The sequence below is a fragment of the Ictalurus punctatus genome, chromosome 2, assembly GCF_001660625.3.
Source record: "Ictalurus punctatus breed USDA103 chromosome 2, Coco_2.0, whole genome shotgun sequence".
Taxonomy (NCBI): domain Eukaryota; kingdom Metazoa; phylum Chordata; class Actinopteri; order Siluriformes; family Ictaluridae; genus Ictalurus; species Ictalurus punctatus.
The window spans coordinates 21,427,144-21,447,146 of record NC_030417.2 but is presented as its reverse complement, the minus strand read 5'-3'; the positions used below and the strand labels follow the sequence as shown (position 1 = coordinate 21,447,146).

General features: G+C 39.3%; 1 protein-coding gene across 3 annotated transcripts in view; it reads left to right on the top strand.

The window, feature by feature from the left end:
- crebbpb (CREB binding protein b) overlaps positions 1-20,003 on the top strand; it is a 91,690-nt gene that overhangs the window by 34,267 nt on the left and 37,420 nt on the right. For all 3 annotated transcript variants that reach the window (XM_053673876.1, XM_017493389.3, XM_017493380.3), the window contains 5 exons: positions 822-935; positions 6,292-6,540; positions 6,923-7,025; positions 7,787-7,924; positions 8,095-8,212. In XM_053673876.1, coding sequence (XP_053529851.1) covers positions 822-935; positions 6,292-6,540; positions 6,923-7,025; positions 7,787-7,924; positions 8,095-8,212 — 722 coding nt within the window. The remainder of the gene's footprint in view (positions 1-821; positions 936-6,291; positions 6,541-6,922; positions 7,026-7,786; positions 7,925-8,094; positions 8,213-20,003) is intronic.

Below are 20,003 nucleotides of genomic sequence, written 5' to 3'. Positions count from 1 at the left end.
ATGTGGGTAGCATGGACTGTTCTTTTATTTTTATACCCTGGCAAGTATCGTGTTTGTTTTTATTTTTGCCGTTCCTGACAACTATTTGGATATGACATGCCAAATTGTTTCCTCACAGAAACATTGTGGTTGTACTTACATTTTGCTTTAGCGGTCCCACACAAATATGAATGTTGAGCTGGATTCAGGATCTGCATATGAGAGCAAATGGATTTAATTTCCTCTCAGCCACTCCTTACTGTATTCATGCTGTGTAATTCATTGCTAACAAAATTGAACATGCTGGAAACTTTCGTATGCTGTGGGTTGTAGTTGCTCTACATAATGATAATGAGTCTTTATTGGTCACATATACAATAGAGCACAGTGAAATTGTTTTCTTCGCATACCTGCATACCATCCTGTCAGGAAGCTGGGGTCAGAGTGCAGGGTCAGCCATGATACAGCGCCCCTGGAGCCGAGAGGGTTAAGGGCCTTGCTCAAGGACCCAACAGTGGCAGCTTGGCAGTGCCGACCTTCTGATCAGTAACGCAGCGCCTTAACCGCTAAGCCACCACTCCCCTAATGGGAAGGGGTGGATGGAATCCCATCCACTTTTTAATCATTAGTTTTGTGTGTATGCATCATTATTTTCTATACATTTTTAAATTAAAACGCATATATATGGTGTGTTCAATTTTTCCCAGGTGGACATTCATGCAAATTCCAAGCCCTTGCAAAGTAATTAAAATCCTAGGAGTTTCATTAATTAAAAGAAAAAAATGATTGCATGAAGCCTCTTGTCTATACTTTTCTTTACATTCTTTGTCTATCTTTTTCAGTGGCGCATTGTGCATCCTCCAGGCAAATAATTTCTCACTGGAAGAACTGTACTCGTCAAGACTGTCCTGTTTGTCTGCCCCTGAAAACTGCCAGTGATAAGAGAAACCAGCAGCGTGAGTTCCTGTTTTTGAAAAGCCCTCAAATAGAGTGCTGTAAATTAAATATGAATTCCTTGTATGATTACATGATTATCATGAAAACATGATATTCCAGTAGTTAAATGTGAACTCAAAAGGCTTTTTAGTTTATCCAGCTGAACAGTGACCGCATTAGTCATGCAGGATGATATGAGGATAATGATGGGAATGATGATGTTAAGGTTTGAATTCCACTGACGTTGAGACTTACTGGAAATTTATTATCTTTTCTTCACTTCAAATAATATGCCAGTGTTTCTTTTAACCTGATCTCAGTCCACTGTGCCATTACCACAAACAGTTCCCTTGGACTTATTTCTGTTTAGAAAGGAACTCTTAGGGCATATGTTTAACTCTGTCAAGAATGCTTGAAATGCATGACTATATATGTGAATTGTTAACTTTTCTCATAGTTGCGATTGGCATAAAATAGTTTCATCTAACTTTCCAATACTGGAGCAAATCAATAAAAGGTCATTCTGGCTAATTACATTATAAAAATAAATTAAAAAAAGGTTGTAGTATTGGTGCACCATCAAACCCACAAAACACTGGCAACTGTGTGGCGCCTGACAGAGCAGCCACATTTCAGTTCTTGTTGTCTTTCTTGGGTTTTTTCTTTCTTGTTTATTTTATGTCTTAAATACTTGTTTGTCTTACTTACATTACACAACTTTAGTTTTGTTTTTACTACTTGTTTTTGTTTTGCACTACAGCAGTGTGTATTATGTGCCCACAGACAGAATTTTTATTTTTTTTCACAAGAGGAACTTCTGAAACTGAAGTACAACTTACAACTAGAATTAACCATTTTTCTATGCGAAGTGGATGATTTGCTTTTAGATCACCAACCGATGGTAAATAAAGATGCTGGCATAAACAAATGCGCTCACACAGGTGGTACAGAGGCATTAGCTCATTGGTGGCATAAAGCCATCCGGACTTCACTTCCAGAGCTTTGACTTTCCAATGTGTGCTACCTTGCAAACAGGATAGATTAACTTGTAATCCTTGTTAGATCTTACAAGGCCTTTGCTTGCATCTCAACTTTCTGCTTCATAGAATCATGGCTAAACCAAGGCTGTTCAGAGTGGACACACTGTGTGGTAAGTCGTACAGAGGTGGCGTTTATTTCTACATTAACAACCGCTGGTGCACCAATGTCTCTAAAATTTTAACGCTCTGTTCCTCAGACATGGAAGCCCTTTCAGTCCACTTCATTTCATAAAATTTCATTCTGAGATCCTGGCTGGCGTTTATAATAGTAGCTTTGCAGAAATAACCGCAGGGCTGTCTGGAGCACCTTGCAGAGACTCTGCAATTTCAGTGTGAGCAGAAAGAAGGCTTCCCCCATTGACACCTTCCATCCTCTCCCCTCAAACTTCACACCAAAGACAAATGAGTCACACCCTGTCACCCTCCATCCTCCCTCCAATCAACCATCATCACGGTCAGTGAAGCAGGAGGATGTTTACAAGATCTTCAGCAAGCAGATAAACAGGAAAGCAGCTGGACCAGATGATGTCTTATCTGGCATCTTATAACACTGTACAGCTTAACTAGCTCCTGTATTCATCCACATATATAACACCTCCCTACAGTTATGCAGGGTCCCGGACTGCTTCAAAGTATCTAACATTGTGTCGCTCAACAAAAATGACAACAGGACTGAAGAATTACATAACATTTGCTGTAACATCGGTCCATAAGTCCTTTGAGCAACTGATATTGTCCAACCTGAAGAATCACTCTACATACAGACTCCCTCTTGACACTACAGTTTGCCTACACCACTTGGTTGAGGACGCAGTGAACCTGTGCCCTTCACTACATCCTACAGCACCTGGACTCCCCTAACACTTAAGCAAGGATTTTGTTTGTGGAGAACACTGATGTTCCTGACCTACTCCACAGCTGACTCATAAAGCTGAACATACCCTCTAACTTCTGTCAGTGGAACGATAATTATCTGACAAGATTAAGCAGTATGTGAAATTGACCCCCCACCTCTCAGGCTCCATGTCGGTCAATACAGGACTACCACAAGGTAGTGACTGCACTGCACCACAACATGGAGCTCCATCAAAATCATCAGGTTTGCAGATGACACAACTTTAATGGGTCTTCTCTCCGACAATGCTGAAACTACCCACAGAAATGACAGACCATCTTGTAGCATGGTGTGCCCATAAAAATCTTGAGCTTACTGCCAAGCCTGTTGAAATACTGGTTGACTTCCACAAGCATTCCTCTGCATGCCAACCCCGACAATAAACATTTCGGCTGTGTCCAAGGTTGAGTTTTTGAGATTTTTATGGACCACCATCACCAGCTCACTGAAATGGGCCAACATCACCACCACCATCTTCAACAAAGCATAGCAAAGGCTGATCTTTCTTTGACAACTCAGGAAGGTCACTCTGCCATCATGGAATGTGTGCTCAATACCTCCATCACAGCCTGTTTCCCCTCTGCTTCTACCATCTGTAAGACTAGACTACAGTGAGTAGTCTGCTTGACTGAGAAGCTCATCAGCTGTGGACTCACCAAATCAAGGACCTATACACTATCAGGGAAAAGATGATGGCAATGAAAATTGCTGCTGACCCCAAGCATTCAAGCAACCTCCTCTTTGTCAAACTGCCATCATAGCGGCGCTACTAGACAGCTTGAACTACACAACACAAACAAAGTTTCTATCCAGAAGCTTTGTTGTTGCTGCACTATATGATTTGATGTATTATTTAATGATGCACACTGGTACCAAACCAAAGCCATTTCTGATTTCATAACCACATACCTCTTTAAATTTGTATAGGGGTGGGAATTTTTTTTTTCTCCCAAGTTTAAACAATTTAAGCAGTTTATTACTGATTGTAACGCATGTCTCTGCCCTCAAGCCTTACAAAACTGAGCATAGAATAAAGTGACACAGCTGACAATGATCTGTCAGTCTGGTGAGTTATGAACAATTATAAGGCATTAAAGCAAAACAACTAAACGAACCTTATCTATTGACTTATTTGCTCCATTTATTTTGCTTCAGATCATTTAAACAAGAATCTTGGGCCCACAGTTTAAATTCCACAATGCTACATAATGATGTTGATTTCCAGAACCTTTGACTTAAAGGGCACCTATTATGGTTTTTCAGATATTACCTTTAATGTAGTGTGTTATAGAGCTGTTTGTGAATGTAAAAAGTCTGCAAAGTTTCAAAAATCAAAGTGCATGACAGAGTTTTTGAGTCCCAAAATAAGGAACTGATTCTGAACAGCTGAAACGAGTCGTTAGTAATTCCGGACTTACTTCCTGTAATAACATACATAGGTTTGTAACAAAAAGCCCCGCCTCTGGTCTTCATCGGCTGTTTCCTGACAGCGGTAGACCAATCACAACAGACTGGGACATCTGACCAATCAGAGCAGAGTATGCTGTCTGAAGTTTTGAATGAATCCTTTAGAACGGATCATTTAAAGAGTCATTTATGACACTGGGTGGGGGAAGGTAATGCTGCAATTTAAATTATGAGCACATTAAAGTGTTTTTTGATCTTGGATACTTGTAAATCTACCGTAGGAGACCTCTAAAACAAAATTAGGCCAGTTTCAAACCCATAATAGGTGCACTTAAGTGGGATGTCGGAGCTCGATATCACAATTTTTTACCTTTAAGCTCTCAAGATGTAAAGTGGGGAGAAAAACAATGAAAGACTCCATGTTCATCTTTTGTTAGCAACAATTAGTTTAACAGTGCTGAGTAAAGTCACAGCTAACTGTGATGGGTGATGTATATTTTTCCTCCTCAATACAGTGAACTACATTGTCACTGGTGTAGATTTGACAACTGAATGTCCATGTTGACTGATTCAAAGCAAATGCTTGTATATACAGAATAATTTATATAAAACTTTCTACTTGGTCTGTTGCTCATGTTGTGTGCAGTCTTTGTGATTTGATGTCACTTGCTGAACTTGGAGTTGAAAAGAGGACCTCAGGTTCCAGAGTAGGAATTCTGAGTTGAGGAGACCCTTTTTTTCTTTTCTTTTTGTAGGTTTTTCCTTAGTCTAATGCTGTGTTCAAGGCAGGTTTGCAACTTCCAAACAGTAAAGGCCACAGAAAATGCCCCTTGACCTAAACCTACTGCTGGTCAATTCAGTGTAGTCTTCTACCAGTTCCTTCCCGTTGCTAATCACACTGTGAACAGTGTAAAGTGCCGCTTCTCTACTTTTAAGTGAGTTTATAGCAGTATTGGCTTTAGATCAATTAATTATAAACATAGTACTAAATCTATAACATTTGACCATACTAATAGCTGTTTTGAGAAGGTAATCATGAACATTAGAGTTATCACTCATATAACTAACATTAGCTGACTAGCTATTCGCTATTGTCTGCTGCTGTTGCTGTACTGCTTGAATGGGTATTGGTACTGTTTTATAGTAAAATACTATACTACTACTACATAGCTTGTTAATGCTGCCACATGTAGGTTGGCTTAATGTGGACACAAAGTAGCACAGTACAGACCTGTAACCTGGCACCATTGGGGACGGGGACGGTTTTTCAGCTGTCAAGCTGGTGGTTGACTGGTTGTCACGAGTAGATGCAATAGAAGCACGAGTTTTACCAGTTTATCTAAACTTGTACTCCCGCAGACAGGTGTATCATGCGTCTTGTTTTACATAATGTGTTTCAAATGGGGAAAAGTATTACTTTATATATATATATATATATATATATATATATATATATATATATATATATATATATATATATAGATATAGATATAGATATATAATGCATTTTATATATATATATATATATATATATATATATATATATATATATATATATATATATATATATATAATGCATTTTTTATATATATATATATATATATATATATATATATATGTATGTATGTATGTGCATAATAAATCATATTTAATGTTTATAATCATTTTTGGCTTTCTCAGCTAAAGATAATTGACATAATTAGTGAGGTCAGTTTTAACTAAAGACTAAAGGAATCACCACACTTTGCGATCAGTCATACATTTATTGTCTATTTTTTGTTTAGTATTTAATGTTATTTTAATAACGTAACTATATAGCAGTATTTATTGTATTTCAAAGTTTGCATAATTGTTTTATAGAGTGCTATAAAATCCCAATATTGAACAACATTGCCATTATTTTAATCAGTATTGTGCAGACCTCACGTATGCATAATTTAGTCAGTAAATACTTGTGGGGAGGTATTGAGTGTTTTTATCTGTAACCTTCCTCTTCTTAAGTAGTTAAAGTTTTTGTTAATTGTTGTTCCGTAGCTATGTTGAATCCAACTAACGCTGGCCTGCAAGTGCCTGTGGGAATATCAACGATGGGCCCTAGCCAACCAAGTGCGCAGATCAGCAACACCACAAATATAGATCCGAGCTCCATGAAGAGAGCCTATGCGGCTCTTGGCCTCCCGTATGGAAACCATTCTGCCACACAAACGCAGGCACAGGTTCTGGGCCAGCAGACCCCACAGACACAGCCACATCAGCAGCCGCTTCGTCCCATGAACTCTCTGGGTAATGCGTGCCAGACCAAGATTTGTGCTGCACTTTTGAATATCAATTCATGTAAAATGTGTGTTATGAATTTTAAGCTGGATATGGGGAATTTTTGTTATTTACCAACATCAAATTTAGAGCTGCATTAAATGTGAATACTGTCAAATGCTATAAATAGAAAAATTGGCTTATTGACCACTGTGTAAAACCACACACAAAACTGCATAGAATATCTGTAATAACTGCATTTCCTTAAACATCCATAAATGTTTCGTTTAACACCATCCATTTCAGTGTCATAAATGCCTTTGTTGGTTAACCATACAAAACAAAACTTCATCGCATTTGGTGTGTGTTGTGTGTGGGGCGTTCACATGTGTGGTCTCTGCTGGCCTTTCAGGCACTAACCAGATGAACCTGGGAGGAAATGGTATGAGCGTTCCCACTTCTGATCAGACGAATCTCCACACTGACTCACCCCTTCCCTCATCCCTCAACAACAAGTGAGTCTGACTCCTTCTCACCTCTCACCTCTAACCTCATGCTGCATTTGACTTGCCTCATATGTGGGAAGGTGGTGTTCAGAGTTGCATAATTTTCCTTTCTAGCTACAAAGCAGAGAAAAAAATGGACACCTTCATAAAAGTTTGTCTATTGATGCTATGTCCGAGCACCAAAATCTCATGAACTAGCAACAAGCTAGCCAGGTAACGTTGGTAACATGAATGATAACTTGAACATTCATGTATTTAACTTCTTACCATATAACCATATAGTAAATGTTATAGATGTAACCAACTAATGAGCATGTATGTTGATTGAGATAAAGCATATACTATTATGGTCATTTAAAAGTAGTGCTTTGGTATTTTATTTATCACATAACTGAGGACCCCTGCCTGGGTAGTAGGAATTACTATGATTAACTGATCATAGTACAATATTTCCACTTCATGACAGCAAATAAACGCTTGACACTGAGGTGTCAGTAACTTATTTATAGGACACTTATGCTATCTCAATTTATTTACTGGAGCCATGGTACACTGATAGTAGAATTATAGTAGAATGATATTGTGATATTGTTCCCACTTTTGTGCTGTGAATTTATCCCATACTTTCCACTTCCTAATGAAATATTTCCCTACTGTACACCAAGTGTACAGTTATTATCTGAAAGCTTGTCAGAAATAACATTTTCACATTTTTCACATTTTATGACTTCAGCTATACTGTATAATCTCTAAATTTAATGTTCCTACAGCCAGCTGATGCCAGATGGCTCTGGTGCGAGTGGAATGGGGAATCTGCCATCAACAGCAGTACCCTCTATGCCTGGCATGAAGAAGGCCTGGCATGAACATGTCACTCAGGATCTGCGTAACCACCTTGTGCACAAACTGTGAGTGGATTAATCACTTCAAAATAAAGTATAGAACTAATTTAGCTTTTGTTCATTCTAAGCTAGTCACGTATATTAGCCTTCGTTTAACATGTGGTTCAGCTGTCCATTTTAATAGGGATACAGATCTAACACTCTCCCTTTCCCTATTTTTGTTTTATCTAACATAGAGTTCAAGCCATATTCCCCACCCCAGATCCTGCAGCACTGAAGGACAGACGAATGGAAAACTTGGTTGCTTATGCCCGAAAGGTGGAGGGCGACATGTATGAGTCTGCCAACAGCAGGGTACATCACTTCAGCTAACATCACACTGTTGTATCAAACTAGAATGCATGTGCAAGACTGGGGTTTGTTTGGTCCCGTCCCTTTTCTTTTCTTTTTTTTTTTTTAAATCCCTTTCTTGTCTCCCCCTGAAAGAATTCTGAATAATCTCACCCATTCCTGCAGGTGTTTTTGTTTGTACCTGCTCACAATATTTTCTAATGAACTTATTTCTAATAAATTCTATTTCCCATAACTATAAAGAAATACAAATCCTCTTTACACTCCAAAAAGGGAGAGACGTATATTAAAACTTTGGAGTCATTAATTAATTTGATGTTCTGATATGTATATGGTACTGGGTCACTATTTTTTGTATTGACTGTCGTGCTTTAATCGTAACTTTGTACAATGGATCTTCAGAGTTCTTTCCCTCTGTATTTATCGTGATTCATCATTGCACCATAAAACGTGTGTGTATGTTTGTGTATGTATGCAGGGCCCTCCACTAATATTGGCACCCTTCGTAAATATGGGCAAAGAAGTCTGTGAAAAATTTTGTTTAACCTTTTGATCTTTTGTTAAAAGAAAATCACAAATACTCTCATGGATATCAAACAATTGCAAACGTAATAGGTTTATAAAAAATCTTTGTTTTGTATGATCAAAAACATACATCAAAATCAACACAAACATGGTTTACTGACTACAAAATCAAGGTCCTGCCATGGCCATCCCAGTCCCCTGACTTGAAACCGATTGAAAACCTGTGGGGTGAACTGAAGAGGAGAGTCCACCAGTGTGGAGCTCAGAATTTGAAGGATCTGGAGAGATTCTGTATGGAGGAATGGTCTCGGGTCCCTTTGCCATGTATTCTCCAACCTCATCAGGCATTATAGGAGAAATCTCAGAGCTGTTACCTTGGCAAAGGGAGGAAGCACAAAGTATTGAATAAAAAGGTGCCAATAATTGCTGCACACCTATATTTATTTATTTATTTTTTTATATAAACTATTTTTTTGTGACTTTTTCAAACAAAAGGTTAAACAATAGACAGTTTTTCACAGCCTTCTTTGCTCATTTCTACCAAGGGTGCCAATATTACTGGAGGCCACTTTGGTGTGTGTGTGTGTGTGTGTGTGTGTGTGTGTGTAGGATCGTGAAAAAGATAAGTACACTTCATGGAAATTGTTGGTTTAAAAAAAAAAAAAAGAAAGTTTTAAACATATTTGGGCAAGCAAACATCTCATTTCGCCTCTTTGAAACCAGTACCTATTAATAAGTTGACGCGCTCTAACAAATGACACAAATTTACATTTTGTAGTAATTTTCACTATTTAAATTAACAAAAAAAACCCCAGATCGGTCACAAATATAAAACATAAGTACACCCCTACATTTTTCACAGCTCCACATCCTTAAAATTAGAATCAGTTATTCAATATTGGTTGCCAGCTAGGGTTGGGTATCATTTTGAATTTTATCAATTCTGATTCTACTTATCGATTCCCAGTTTCGATTCCTAGGTGGTAAAATAAATCAGACATTTAGATTTTCAATTAAATTTATTTTGTGTTTCTTTTTGCAAAACATTTAGTTGCAGCTGAATACCATGAATAAAAATCAGCAGACTACATAAAAACTGAGGAGCTGTATGTGTACAAAACTGTTAACTTAAAGTGCTTTTAATACACAACACTTGTTGGCTGCAACCAAATGTTTAAAAAAATATGTATTTTGGCTTTATTTTAACACCTAACTAAATGAGGGCGACTCAGCAACTGAAAAGGGATGCAACCCTTTGACTATGAATGTTGTGATTGACCTGTGACACTCCTCAGTTTTTTCTTTTGTCAGCTTTCCCTTGGCAGTGAGGGAGAACGGCATCTCACAGGTAACGTTTGGTGGAGTTGTCACCATACAAGTTCTGACTAATGACGAGGGGGCACTCAGGCTATGCAAAGCACCAAACACGGGGCACTCTTGTAAATCTATACAGTGAATCAACCGCCGTTACTTTGGCATGTTGGTGTTGACACCTCTCTTGCAACATATTAGCTTATTGCAAATATTTCACTTAGCTTTTTTGGCTTCTGACTTCACAAAGTATAGCCACACTTTCGAGCGCTTCTCGCGGTCCATTAGGACTGTCGTTTACATGATGCAGGTTAGCGAGGAAGGAGGCAGATCTCCAGGTCAGGTGCACACAAATGACGTACAAAAAAAGAGAGCCGGTCTGTCTGAAAATGCGGACACAGGAATCAAGAAGTTGAATAGAAGTTTTAATTTTATACAGAGTATCCGATTCCAGAATTAGAATAGATTTTCGATTCCCAGCCCTAGTGCCTGTGATCAGAACCTGCTTAGGGAGTGCTGGTGATACCCATATTATTTAAACCCCTCTCATATGTAGTGTCTGGTTTTCTTTTTGCTATTGAGGTGAATGGTGTTGTCATGCCAAGAGCTAAAGAGTTCTATAAGGCCTTCAGAAAAAAAGGTTGTGGATGCGTATGGGTCTGGCAAGGGATTTAAAAAGATCTCCAAATTATTTGAAATGCATAATTTCACCTTAAGAAAAAATCGTTTACATGTGGCACAGGTTTCAACTGACTGCCAAGTTGTCCAGGACTGGCTGTCCCAGCAATTTTATTTTTGATAGTCTGCTAAAAGAGGTCTCCAAGATCCACAAAATTTCACTACAGGATCTGTTAGTAAGACTTGCAACTGTTGGTGTTAAAGTGCATGTTTCTACAGTCAAAAAGAAATTGTATGCATCAAATTTGACATGCATGGGAGGTGTGCCAGGAAAAAGCTTTTGCTGTCTAAAAAGAACATTAGAGGAAGACTACATTTTGCTAATGAGCATATAGGCAAAGACCAGGCCTTTTGGAATAATGTGCTCTGGACAGACGAAACTTTTCAGGAGAAACACCTCATACCAACTGTGAAGCACAGTGGTAGAAATGCTACGGTTTGGGGTTGCTTTGCTGCTTCAGGGACTGGACAGCTTGCATTCATTGATTCAACTATGAATTCTGCATCGAAGAGTGCTTCAAGATAGTGAGGACATCTGTCCAAAAGTTGAAGTTGAACCGAAAGTGGACCTTTCAACAGGATAATGATCCTAAGCACACTAGCAAATTCACTAAGGAATGGCTCAAAAAGAAGAAATGGAAGCTTATGGAATGGTCTAGACAAACCCTGGATTTGAGTCTCGCTGAAATTTTGTGTGGGGATTTGAAACAGTACATGTAAGAAAAAGCCTGAAACATCTTGCAACCTAAAGAATATTGGATGGAAGTGTGCTGAAAAAATTCCAGCAAGCCTGGTGGACAATTATGCAAAATGCCTACAATAGGTTATTTCTGCTAAAGGAGGCAGTACCAAGACCAAGGGTGTACTTACTTTTTCCACAGAAAATCTATTAATATTTCTGTTGAATAAATGATTGAAAAAATTAATTTCCTAGTGATTTTGTTCAAGTATATCAACTTTTTAATAGATATGGTTTCAAACATGATCAAATGTTTGCTTTTCCAAATATGTTTAAAAAAAAAAAAAAAAAAAAGCGCCAACAATTTCCATGTGGTGTACTTATTTTTTCCACATGGCTGTGTGTGTGTGTGTGTGTGTGTGTGTGTGTGTACAGGTGCGTCTCAAAAAATTAGAATATCGTGGAAAAGTTATTTTTTCCGTAATTTAATTACAAAAGTGAAACTTTCTTATATTCTAGATTCATTACACATAAAGTGAATTATTTCAAGCCTCTTTTTTGTTTTAATCTTGATTATGGCTTACAGCTCATGGAAATCAAAAATATCTCAAAATATTAGAGTAGTATTTGCACCAAGCACTTTATTAAAAAGACTATATTAATACTGGGTAGGGCCTCCCTTTGCTCTCAAAATAAAGCCATGCCTCAATTCTTTGTGGCATGGGTTCTTCAAGTTTCTTGAAACATTCCTTTCAGATTTTGGTCCATGTTGATGTGATTGCATCATGCAAGTCTTGCAGATTTTCAGGTGCACTTTTATTTTGTGAATCTCCTGTTCTACCACATCCCAAAGGTATTCTATTGGATACAGATCCAATGACTGGGAAGGCCACGGAAGAGCACTGAACTCATCATGTTCATAAAACCAGTTTGAGATGAATTGCTTTGTGACATGGTGCATTTTTCATGCTGGAAGTAGCTATAAGAAGAAGGGCAAATTGTGGCCATGAAAGGATGTGCATGGTCAGCAACAGTATTCACATAGGGTCCATGGATTCATTCTGTTGGCACCAAATTCTGACCTTAACATCCATGTGCCTCATCAGAAATGAGATTCATCAGACTAAGCCACATTTTTCCAGTCTTCCACTGTCTCGTTTTGGTGAGGCTGTTCCCACTGCAACTTCTGCTATCTGTACTTGGCTGAAAAAAATCAAAACCCCACGTGGTCTTCTGCCTCACAGTTCAACGTGTTGTGCATTCTGAGATGTTTTTCTGCTTACCACAAATGTATATGGTGGTTGAGTTACTGTAGCCTTTCTGTCAGCTCAAATCAGTCTGGCCTTTCTCCATTGACCTCTCTCATCAAGAATGTGCTACTGTCTGCAGAGCTGCTGCCTGCTGGATGTTTCCTTATTGCAATATTTTGATAATGTTGTGCACGGAAATCCCAGATGATCAGCAGCAATAGAAATACTCAAACCAGCCCATCTGACACCAACATGCTATGAGCAAAATCACAGAGACCCCTATTTTGATAGTCGATCGTCTCCTGGCCCACATCTGCTTGATTGAATGCATTGCACTGCTGCCACATGACTGGCTGATTAGATAATTATATGAATGTGTAGCTGTGCAGGTGTTCCAGTGCTCTGTGTGTATGTCTGCATGTATATAAAAAAATATACACACACAGCCATGTGAAAATATTTTTTCAATAGATGTGATCTTCTTCTGTGGAACAAGTACGTACACCCTTGACCTCAGAAGCTAGTATTGCCCCCTTTAGCAGAAATAACTTCTTGTAGGCATTTTGCATAATTGTCCACCAGTCTCTGACATTGGCTTGCTAGAATTTTTGACTAATTTGACACCAACAATTGGCAGACTTACTAGCAAATCCTGTGATGAAATTTCGGGGTTCTTTTTACATCAGAAGGTCTGCTCTTGGGCTGAAGTTCCTGGGATGGCCATTTGAAATCTGGGCCATTTGTAGATGATTTTTACAGTGGAATGATGCATTTAAAGTAAGTTGGAGATCTTTTTGAATCCCTTGCCAGACTCATAGGCATCCACAATCTTTTTCTGAAGACCTTACTGTTTAGATCTTGGCAAGATACCATACACCTAAATAACAAATTGAACACCAGGCACTAAGTATGAGTGGGGTATAAGACAGGTTCCACCTGCACTCCTTAAGCAGGTTCTAGTCACTGGCACCCAATCTTGAACACTTGATTCTAATTTTATGGATTTGAAGGTGTGATAAATGTAGGGGTGTACTTACTTTTTGATGTGATTGGTCTATTTTTTTACTAATGTAAACTGTGAAAATTACAATATAGGTTTTATTACACTATACAGTTTTTTATCATTATTTTTTAATTGAAGTGAGAAAAGTTATCAAACACCTGTCACCAATGTGAAACATTTATTGCCCCCTTTAACTTAAATCTGATTTGCCACCTTTAGCAGCAATAATTTCTACCAAATGCTTCTGATAACTGGAGATCAGTCTCTCACTTATTGTAGGATTAGTACGTACTCCTATACTTTGGCTCATTGACTACGTTTACATGTACATCAATAATTTAATCATTGTTCTTATTCTGAATAAGACAATATTGTGATTGTGTTTACATGAGTCGCTTTTAGAATATTCCTTTCATGTTCCCGTTTTACACGTTATAGAACATAGAGCGATTAACGGCACACGTCATTACGTCCCCGTGATGCGCCGTCTGAGGTTCCCTCCAGAATTTTACGTATCAACATACAGTTCGTCTTCATTATGGTACTGTATACAGATTTGGATGTTTCATTTTTAATTTTATGAATGCTTCAAGTGCAGTTAATTATTTTACGTGCTAATAGACGACTGCTTGAAGCCATGGGCTGTGTCCGAAACAGCTTACTTGCCTACTATATATTAGCTGAAATACATGCATCTCGCCTACTATATAGCAGGTAAGTATGCGGTTTCAAATGCAGCTGTGGTCTCTTGTTTGCCGTCAAATGGTTGAGCACTGCCATATGTGTACATGTCCTGTCGCAAAATGCGGCAAAAACTCCCACACAACGCTAATAGTGTGATTAAGGTGCGTACATGTCTGTAATGTACTCCGATAATGCGACTAAAACAGGAGTACTCCACATGTCTTAATTCGATTTGTGTTTACTTCGAGTATGACTTTAGTAGGATTAAGGTAATAAAAAGTTGCTGTTTACATGGTAGTTTCTTAATCAGAGTATTGTCTTAATCGGATTAATATCGGCGTATGTAAACATGCTGATTGAAGGCGGCACATTCTCCTTTAGGATTTTTGTGTAAAGAGCAGAATTCATGTATCCCTCAATTATTGCAAGTTGCTCAGGCACTGAAGCAGCAAAGCATCCCCACACCATCACATTTCCAACACCATGCTTGAATGTAGGTGTGATGTACTTTTTGTGGAATTCTGTGTTTGGTTTAGGCCAAATGTATCAGGACCCCTCTCTTCCAACCAGTTCCACTTTCCATTCATCAATCCAAAGAATATTGTCCCAAAAGGTTTGAGGATCATCAAAGTGTGTTTGACAAAATTCAGACAAGCCTTAATGTTCTTCTTGGTTAGCAATTGTTTCTGCCTCGCCATGCTTCTGTGGATGCCATTTTTTCCCTAGTATCTTTCTGATAGTGGAGTCAAGAACAGTGTCTTTAAGGCCTGTAGGTCCTTTGATGTTGTCCTTGGCTCTTTTGTGACTTGCTGGATGCATAGTTGCTAAGCACTTGGAGGAATTTTGGAGGGTTGTCGACTTTTGGGAAGGTTCACTACTGTGCCAAGTTTTTCCATTTGGAGATGATGGCTCTCATTGTGGTTGTTTCATGTCCCAGAGCCTTTGTAATAGCTTTGTAACCTTTTCGAGTCTGATGCTTTTCAATTAAGGATGTCAATTTCCACAAATTCCCATGATCAATCGTCATTTAAATTAAAGTTCGATTAATCGTTAAACTTAATACCGCAAGATGTGTCTACTGCAGTCGCCTATAGCCACCGACATAACAGGGTGTGAAAATCCCACTCAAAACGCCAGCTTCCTCACACAAATGAAAAGTAGGCTAGTAGGACTGTAAAACGAATCGATGTGATTATGATCATTTGATAAAATGACATTTAATAATCAAATATAATGATTATAATATGTGTCACGACCGCCATCTCATATGCGCAATCTGTGTGCGCCCATGTGAGCAAATAGGTTGATTTGTTATATTCATTCTCTCTCTCTCTTTCTCTCTATATATAACAGTATCTCACAAAAGTGAGTACACCCCTCACATTTTTGTAAATATTTGATTATATCTTTTAATGTGACAACACTGAAGAAATGACACTTTGCTACTATGTAAAGTAGTGAGTGTACAGTTTGTATAACAGTGAAAATTTGCTGTCCCCTCAAAATAACTCAACACACAGCCATTAATGTCTAAACTGCTGGCAACAAAAGTGAGTACACCCCTAAGTGAAAATGTCCAAATTGGGTCCAAAGTGTCAATAGTTTTGTGTGGCCACCATTATTTTCCAGCACTGCCTTAACCCTCTTGGGCATGGAGTTCACCAGAGCTTCACAGGTTGCCACTGGAGTCCTCTTCCACTCCTCCATGATGACATCACGGAGCTGGTGGATGTTAGAGACCTTGTGCTCCTCCACCTTCCGTTTGAGGATGCCCCACAGATGCTTAATAGGGTTTACGTCTGGCAACATGCTTGGCCAGTCCATCACCTTCACCCTCAGCTTCTATAGCAAGGCAGTGGTCATCTTGGAGGTGTGTTTGGGGTCGTTATCATGCTGGAATGCTGCCCTGCGGCCCAGTCTCCGAAGGGAGGGGATCATGATCTGCTTCAGTATGTCTCAGTACATGTTGGCATTCATGGTTCCCTCAATGAACTGTAGCTCCCCAGTGCCAGCAGCACTCATGCAGCCCCAGACCATGACACTCCCACCACCATGCTTGACTGTAGGCAAGACACACTTTGTACTCCTCACCTGGTTGCCGCCACACACGCTTGACACCATCTGAACCAAATAAGTTTCTTCAAGTCTCATCAGACCACAGGACATGGTTCTAGTAATCCATGTCCTTGGTCTGCTTGTCTTCAGCAAACTCTTTGCGAGCTTTCTTGTGCCTCATATTTAGAAGAGTCTTCCTTCTGGGATGACAGCCATGCAGACCAATTTGATGCAGTGTGCGGCGAATAGTCTGAGCACTGACAGGCTGACCCCCCACCCTTTCAACCTCTGCAGCAATGCTGGCAGCACTCGTACATCTATTTCCCAAAGACAACCTCTGGATATGACGCTGAGCACGTGCACTCAACTTCTTTGTTTGACCATGGTGAGGCCTGTGCTAAATGGATCCTGTCCTGTTAAACCGCTGTATGGTCTTGACCACCATGTTGCTGTCAGGGTCTTGGCAATCTTCTTATAGCCTAGGCCATCTTTATGTAGAGCAACAATTCTTTTTTCAGATCCTCGGAGAGTTCTTTGCCATGAGGTGCCATGTTGAACTTCCAGTGACCAGTATGAGGGCGTGTGAGGGCGATGACTCCAAATTTAACACATCTGCTCCCCATTCACACCTGAGACCTTGTAACACTAACAAGTCACATGACACCGGGGAGGAAAATGTCTAATTGGGCCGAATTTGGACATTTTCACTTAGGGGTGTACTCACTTTTGTTGTCAGCGGTTTAGACATTAATGGCTGTGTGTTGAGTTATTTTGAGGGGACAGCAAATATAAACTGTTATACAAGCTGTACACTCACTACATTGTAGCAAAGTGTTATTTCTTCAGTGCTGTCACACTAAAAGATATAATGAAATATTTACAAAAATGTGAGGGGTGCACTCACTTTTGTGAGATACTGTGTGTGTGTATATGTATGTATATATGTGTGTGTGTATGTGTGTGTGTGTGTGTATATATATATATATATATATATATATATATATATATATATATATATATATATATATATATATATATATATATAATATATAATATAATATATATATATATAATATATAAAAATGAATGAATGAATGTATGGGTGTGAATGTATATATTAACGATCAAAGCTGACAATCAAACCTATACCGTAGCAATCAAAGTTATTCAACCCCCATTGCAAATCAGGTTTATTGTCAAAATGTACAGACTCTCAGCTGAAATGTTTCAACACAACGAATGCTTCAAGTTTGCTTTGGTTTCCCCAAATTCAACTGAAAATGAAACTTACAATGATTTCTCCAGTTTCAAAATTATTCAACCCCTTCATGGCAAGCATCTTTAGTACTTAGTAGAGCACAATTGTGCTGTTATGACCTGCTGGAAATGAGATGCATAGCCAGACACCAGCTTCTGGCAGGTTTGCATGTTGCAACCACCTTCTTCAAATCCCACCAGAGATTTTCTATGGGGTTTGTCAGGTGACTCAAGTCAAGACAGGTGGTAGAATCTTCCAGGACTTCTTCTGTAACCAAGCCTTGGTGGAATTTGAGGTATGCTTGGGATCATTGTCCTGTTGGAAGGTCCAATGATGCCCAAGCTTCTGCTTCCTCACAGACGGCATGATGTTTTCTCCTAGGATTTCCTCATATTTCAATCATTTCATCTTGCCTTCCACACACTGCAGGTTTCCAGTGCCAGAGGACGCAAAGCATCCCAAAGGTCCCAGAGCATCACCGAGCCACGACCATGCTTGACTGTGGACAGTGTTCTTTCTTCATTCTTCTTCCTACAGACAAACCGCTGATCCATTGTGCCAAAAAGTTTTGTTTCATCGCTCCACAGAACATAATCCTAAAACTTGTGTGGCTTACTTATATGATTGAGTCGACTTTTCTTGTGCTTTTGGGTCAGTAGTGGAGTACGTCTTGGAGTTTCTGGCATGGAAAACTTTCTGTTGTTTAGTACATGCTTTCTGTGCTCACTAAAACCTCAGTGCCTGTTGCCACCAAGTCTTGCTGCAGGTCTTTTGCAGTCACTCGAGGGTTTTTCACAACTTGCCTTATCAGAAATCTGGTTGCAGCCATTGATAGCTTCCTTTTCTTCCCTGTCCAGGTATGATATGTATTTTCTGCCCCTAACCAGTCCAGGTATTTCATGTGTTCCCGCTCAAGCACACCTGGTGCAACTAATGAAGCCCTTGATTAGTTGCATCAGGTGTGCTTGAGATGACACCTGTTTTGCATATTTGCGCTGTTGTGAGGGATTCTATTCAGGGGGTTGAATAATTATGAAACTGGAGAAATTGCATTTTCAGATGAATTTGGGGAAACCACTTGAAGCATTTGTGGTGTTAAACTATTTAAATTGCAATTGAACAATTTTGAGATGAACTGGGACTACACTCCAGGCCTTTTCACTCTTCAACGGTGCCTGACCTCACTAAGGCCCTTTTCACATCTGGCATTAACATGTGTCCTGGGTGATCCGATTGTAAGTGAACAGTGCTAAGTCGTAAGCAGAGTCCAATACATCTCAGACGCATTGTGATCTGACATTGTGAAAGACTGCCTACTCGACTGTCATTTGGTGTACACCGATCAGCCATAACACTAAAACCACCTACTTCATATTGTATAGGTCCCTTCTGCCGCTGAAGGTGTCAAGACTGGGCTACAACTGCGCAGCAAACTGTGATGCACAGTGTGTTCTGACACCGTTCTATCATAGCCAGCATGAACTTTTTCAGCAAATTGTGCTACAGTAGCTCTTCTGTGTGATTGGTCCAGGTGGGCTAGCCTTCACTCCCCACACACATCAGTGAACCTTGGGCAACCATGACCCTGTCACCGGTTCACCAGTTGTCATTCCTTAGACCACTTTTGACAGGTACTAACCACTGCATTCCATTTTGGAGATGCTTGACACAGACTCCTAGCCAGCACAATTTGGCCCTTGTCAAAGTCCCTCAGATCCTTATGTTTGCCCATTTTTCCTGCTTCCAACACATCAACTTCTAGAATTGATTGTTTACTTGCTCTGTCACACAAAATAAAAGAGGGGGAGCAGTATAAAAAAAAGTACAGAACCTAGTTCCATAAGAGTGCACACCCCTAAACTAATACTTTGTTGAAGCACGTTTTGAATTTATTACACCACTCTTTTTTTTTTTTTTTTTTTTTTTTTTTTTTGGGGGGGGGGGGGGGGGGGGGAGTCTATCATTCTGGCACATCTTGACTTGGTAATATTTTCACACTCCTTCTTGCAAAAACATTCCAGATCCATCAAATTGTCAGGGCATCTGTGCACAGCCTGCTTTAGGTCACCCCACAGATTTTTAGTTGAACTAGGATCTGGGCTCTTTCTAGGCCATTCAAAAAACATTGATTTTCTTTTGGTTAAGCCATTCCTTTGATTTTGATGTATGCTTTCGGTCACTATCATACCACAAGTTGAAATTCTTTTTCATATTTAGCTTATTAGCAGACACCTGAGTGTTTTGCAATAAAATCGGCTAGTATTTGTAGCTATTCATGATTCCCTCTTCCTTGATAAAACCCACAGTACTGGCTAAAAGAAAGCAGCTTAAAGCATGATGCTGCCACCATC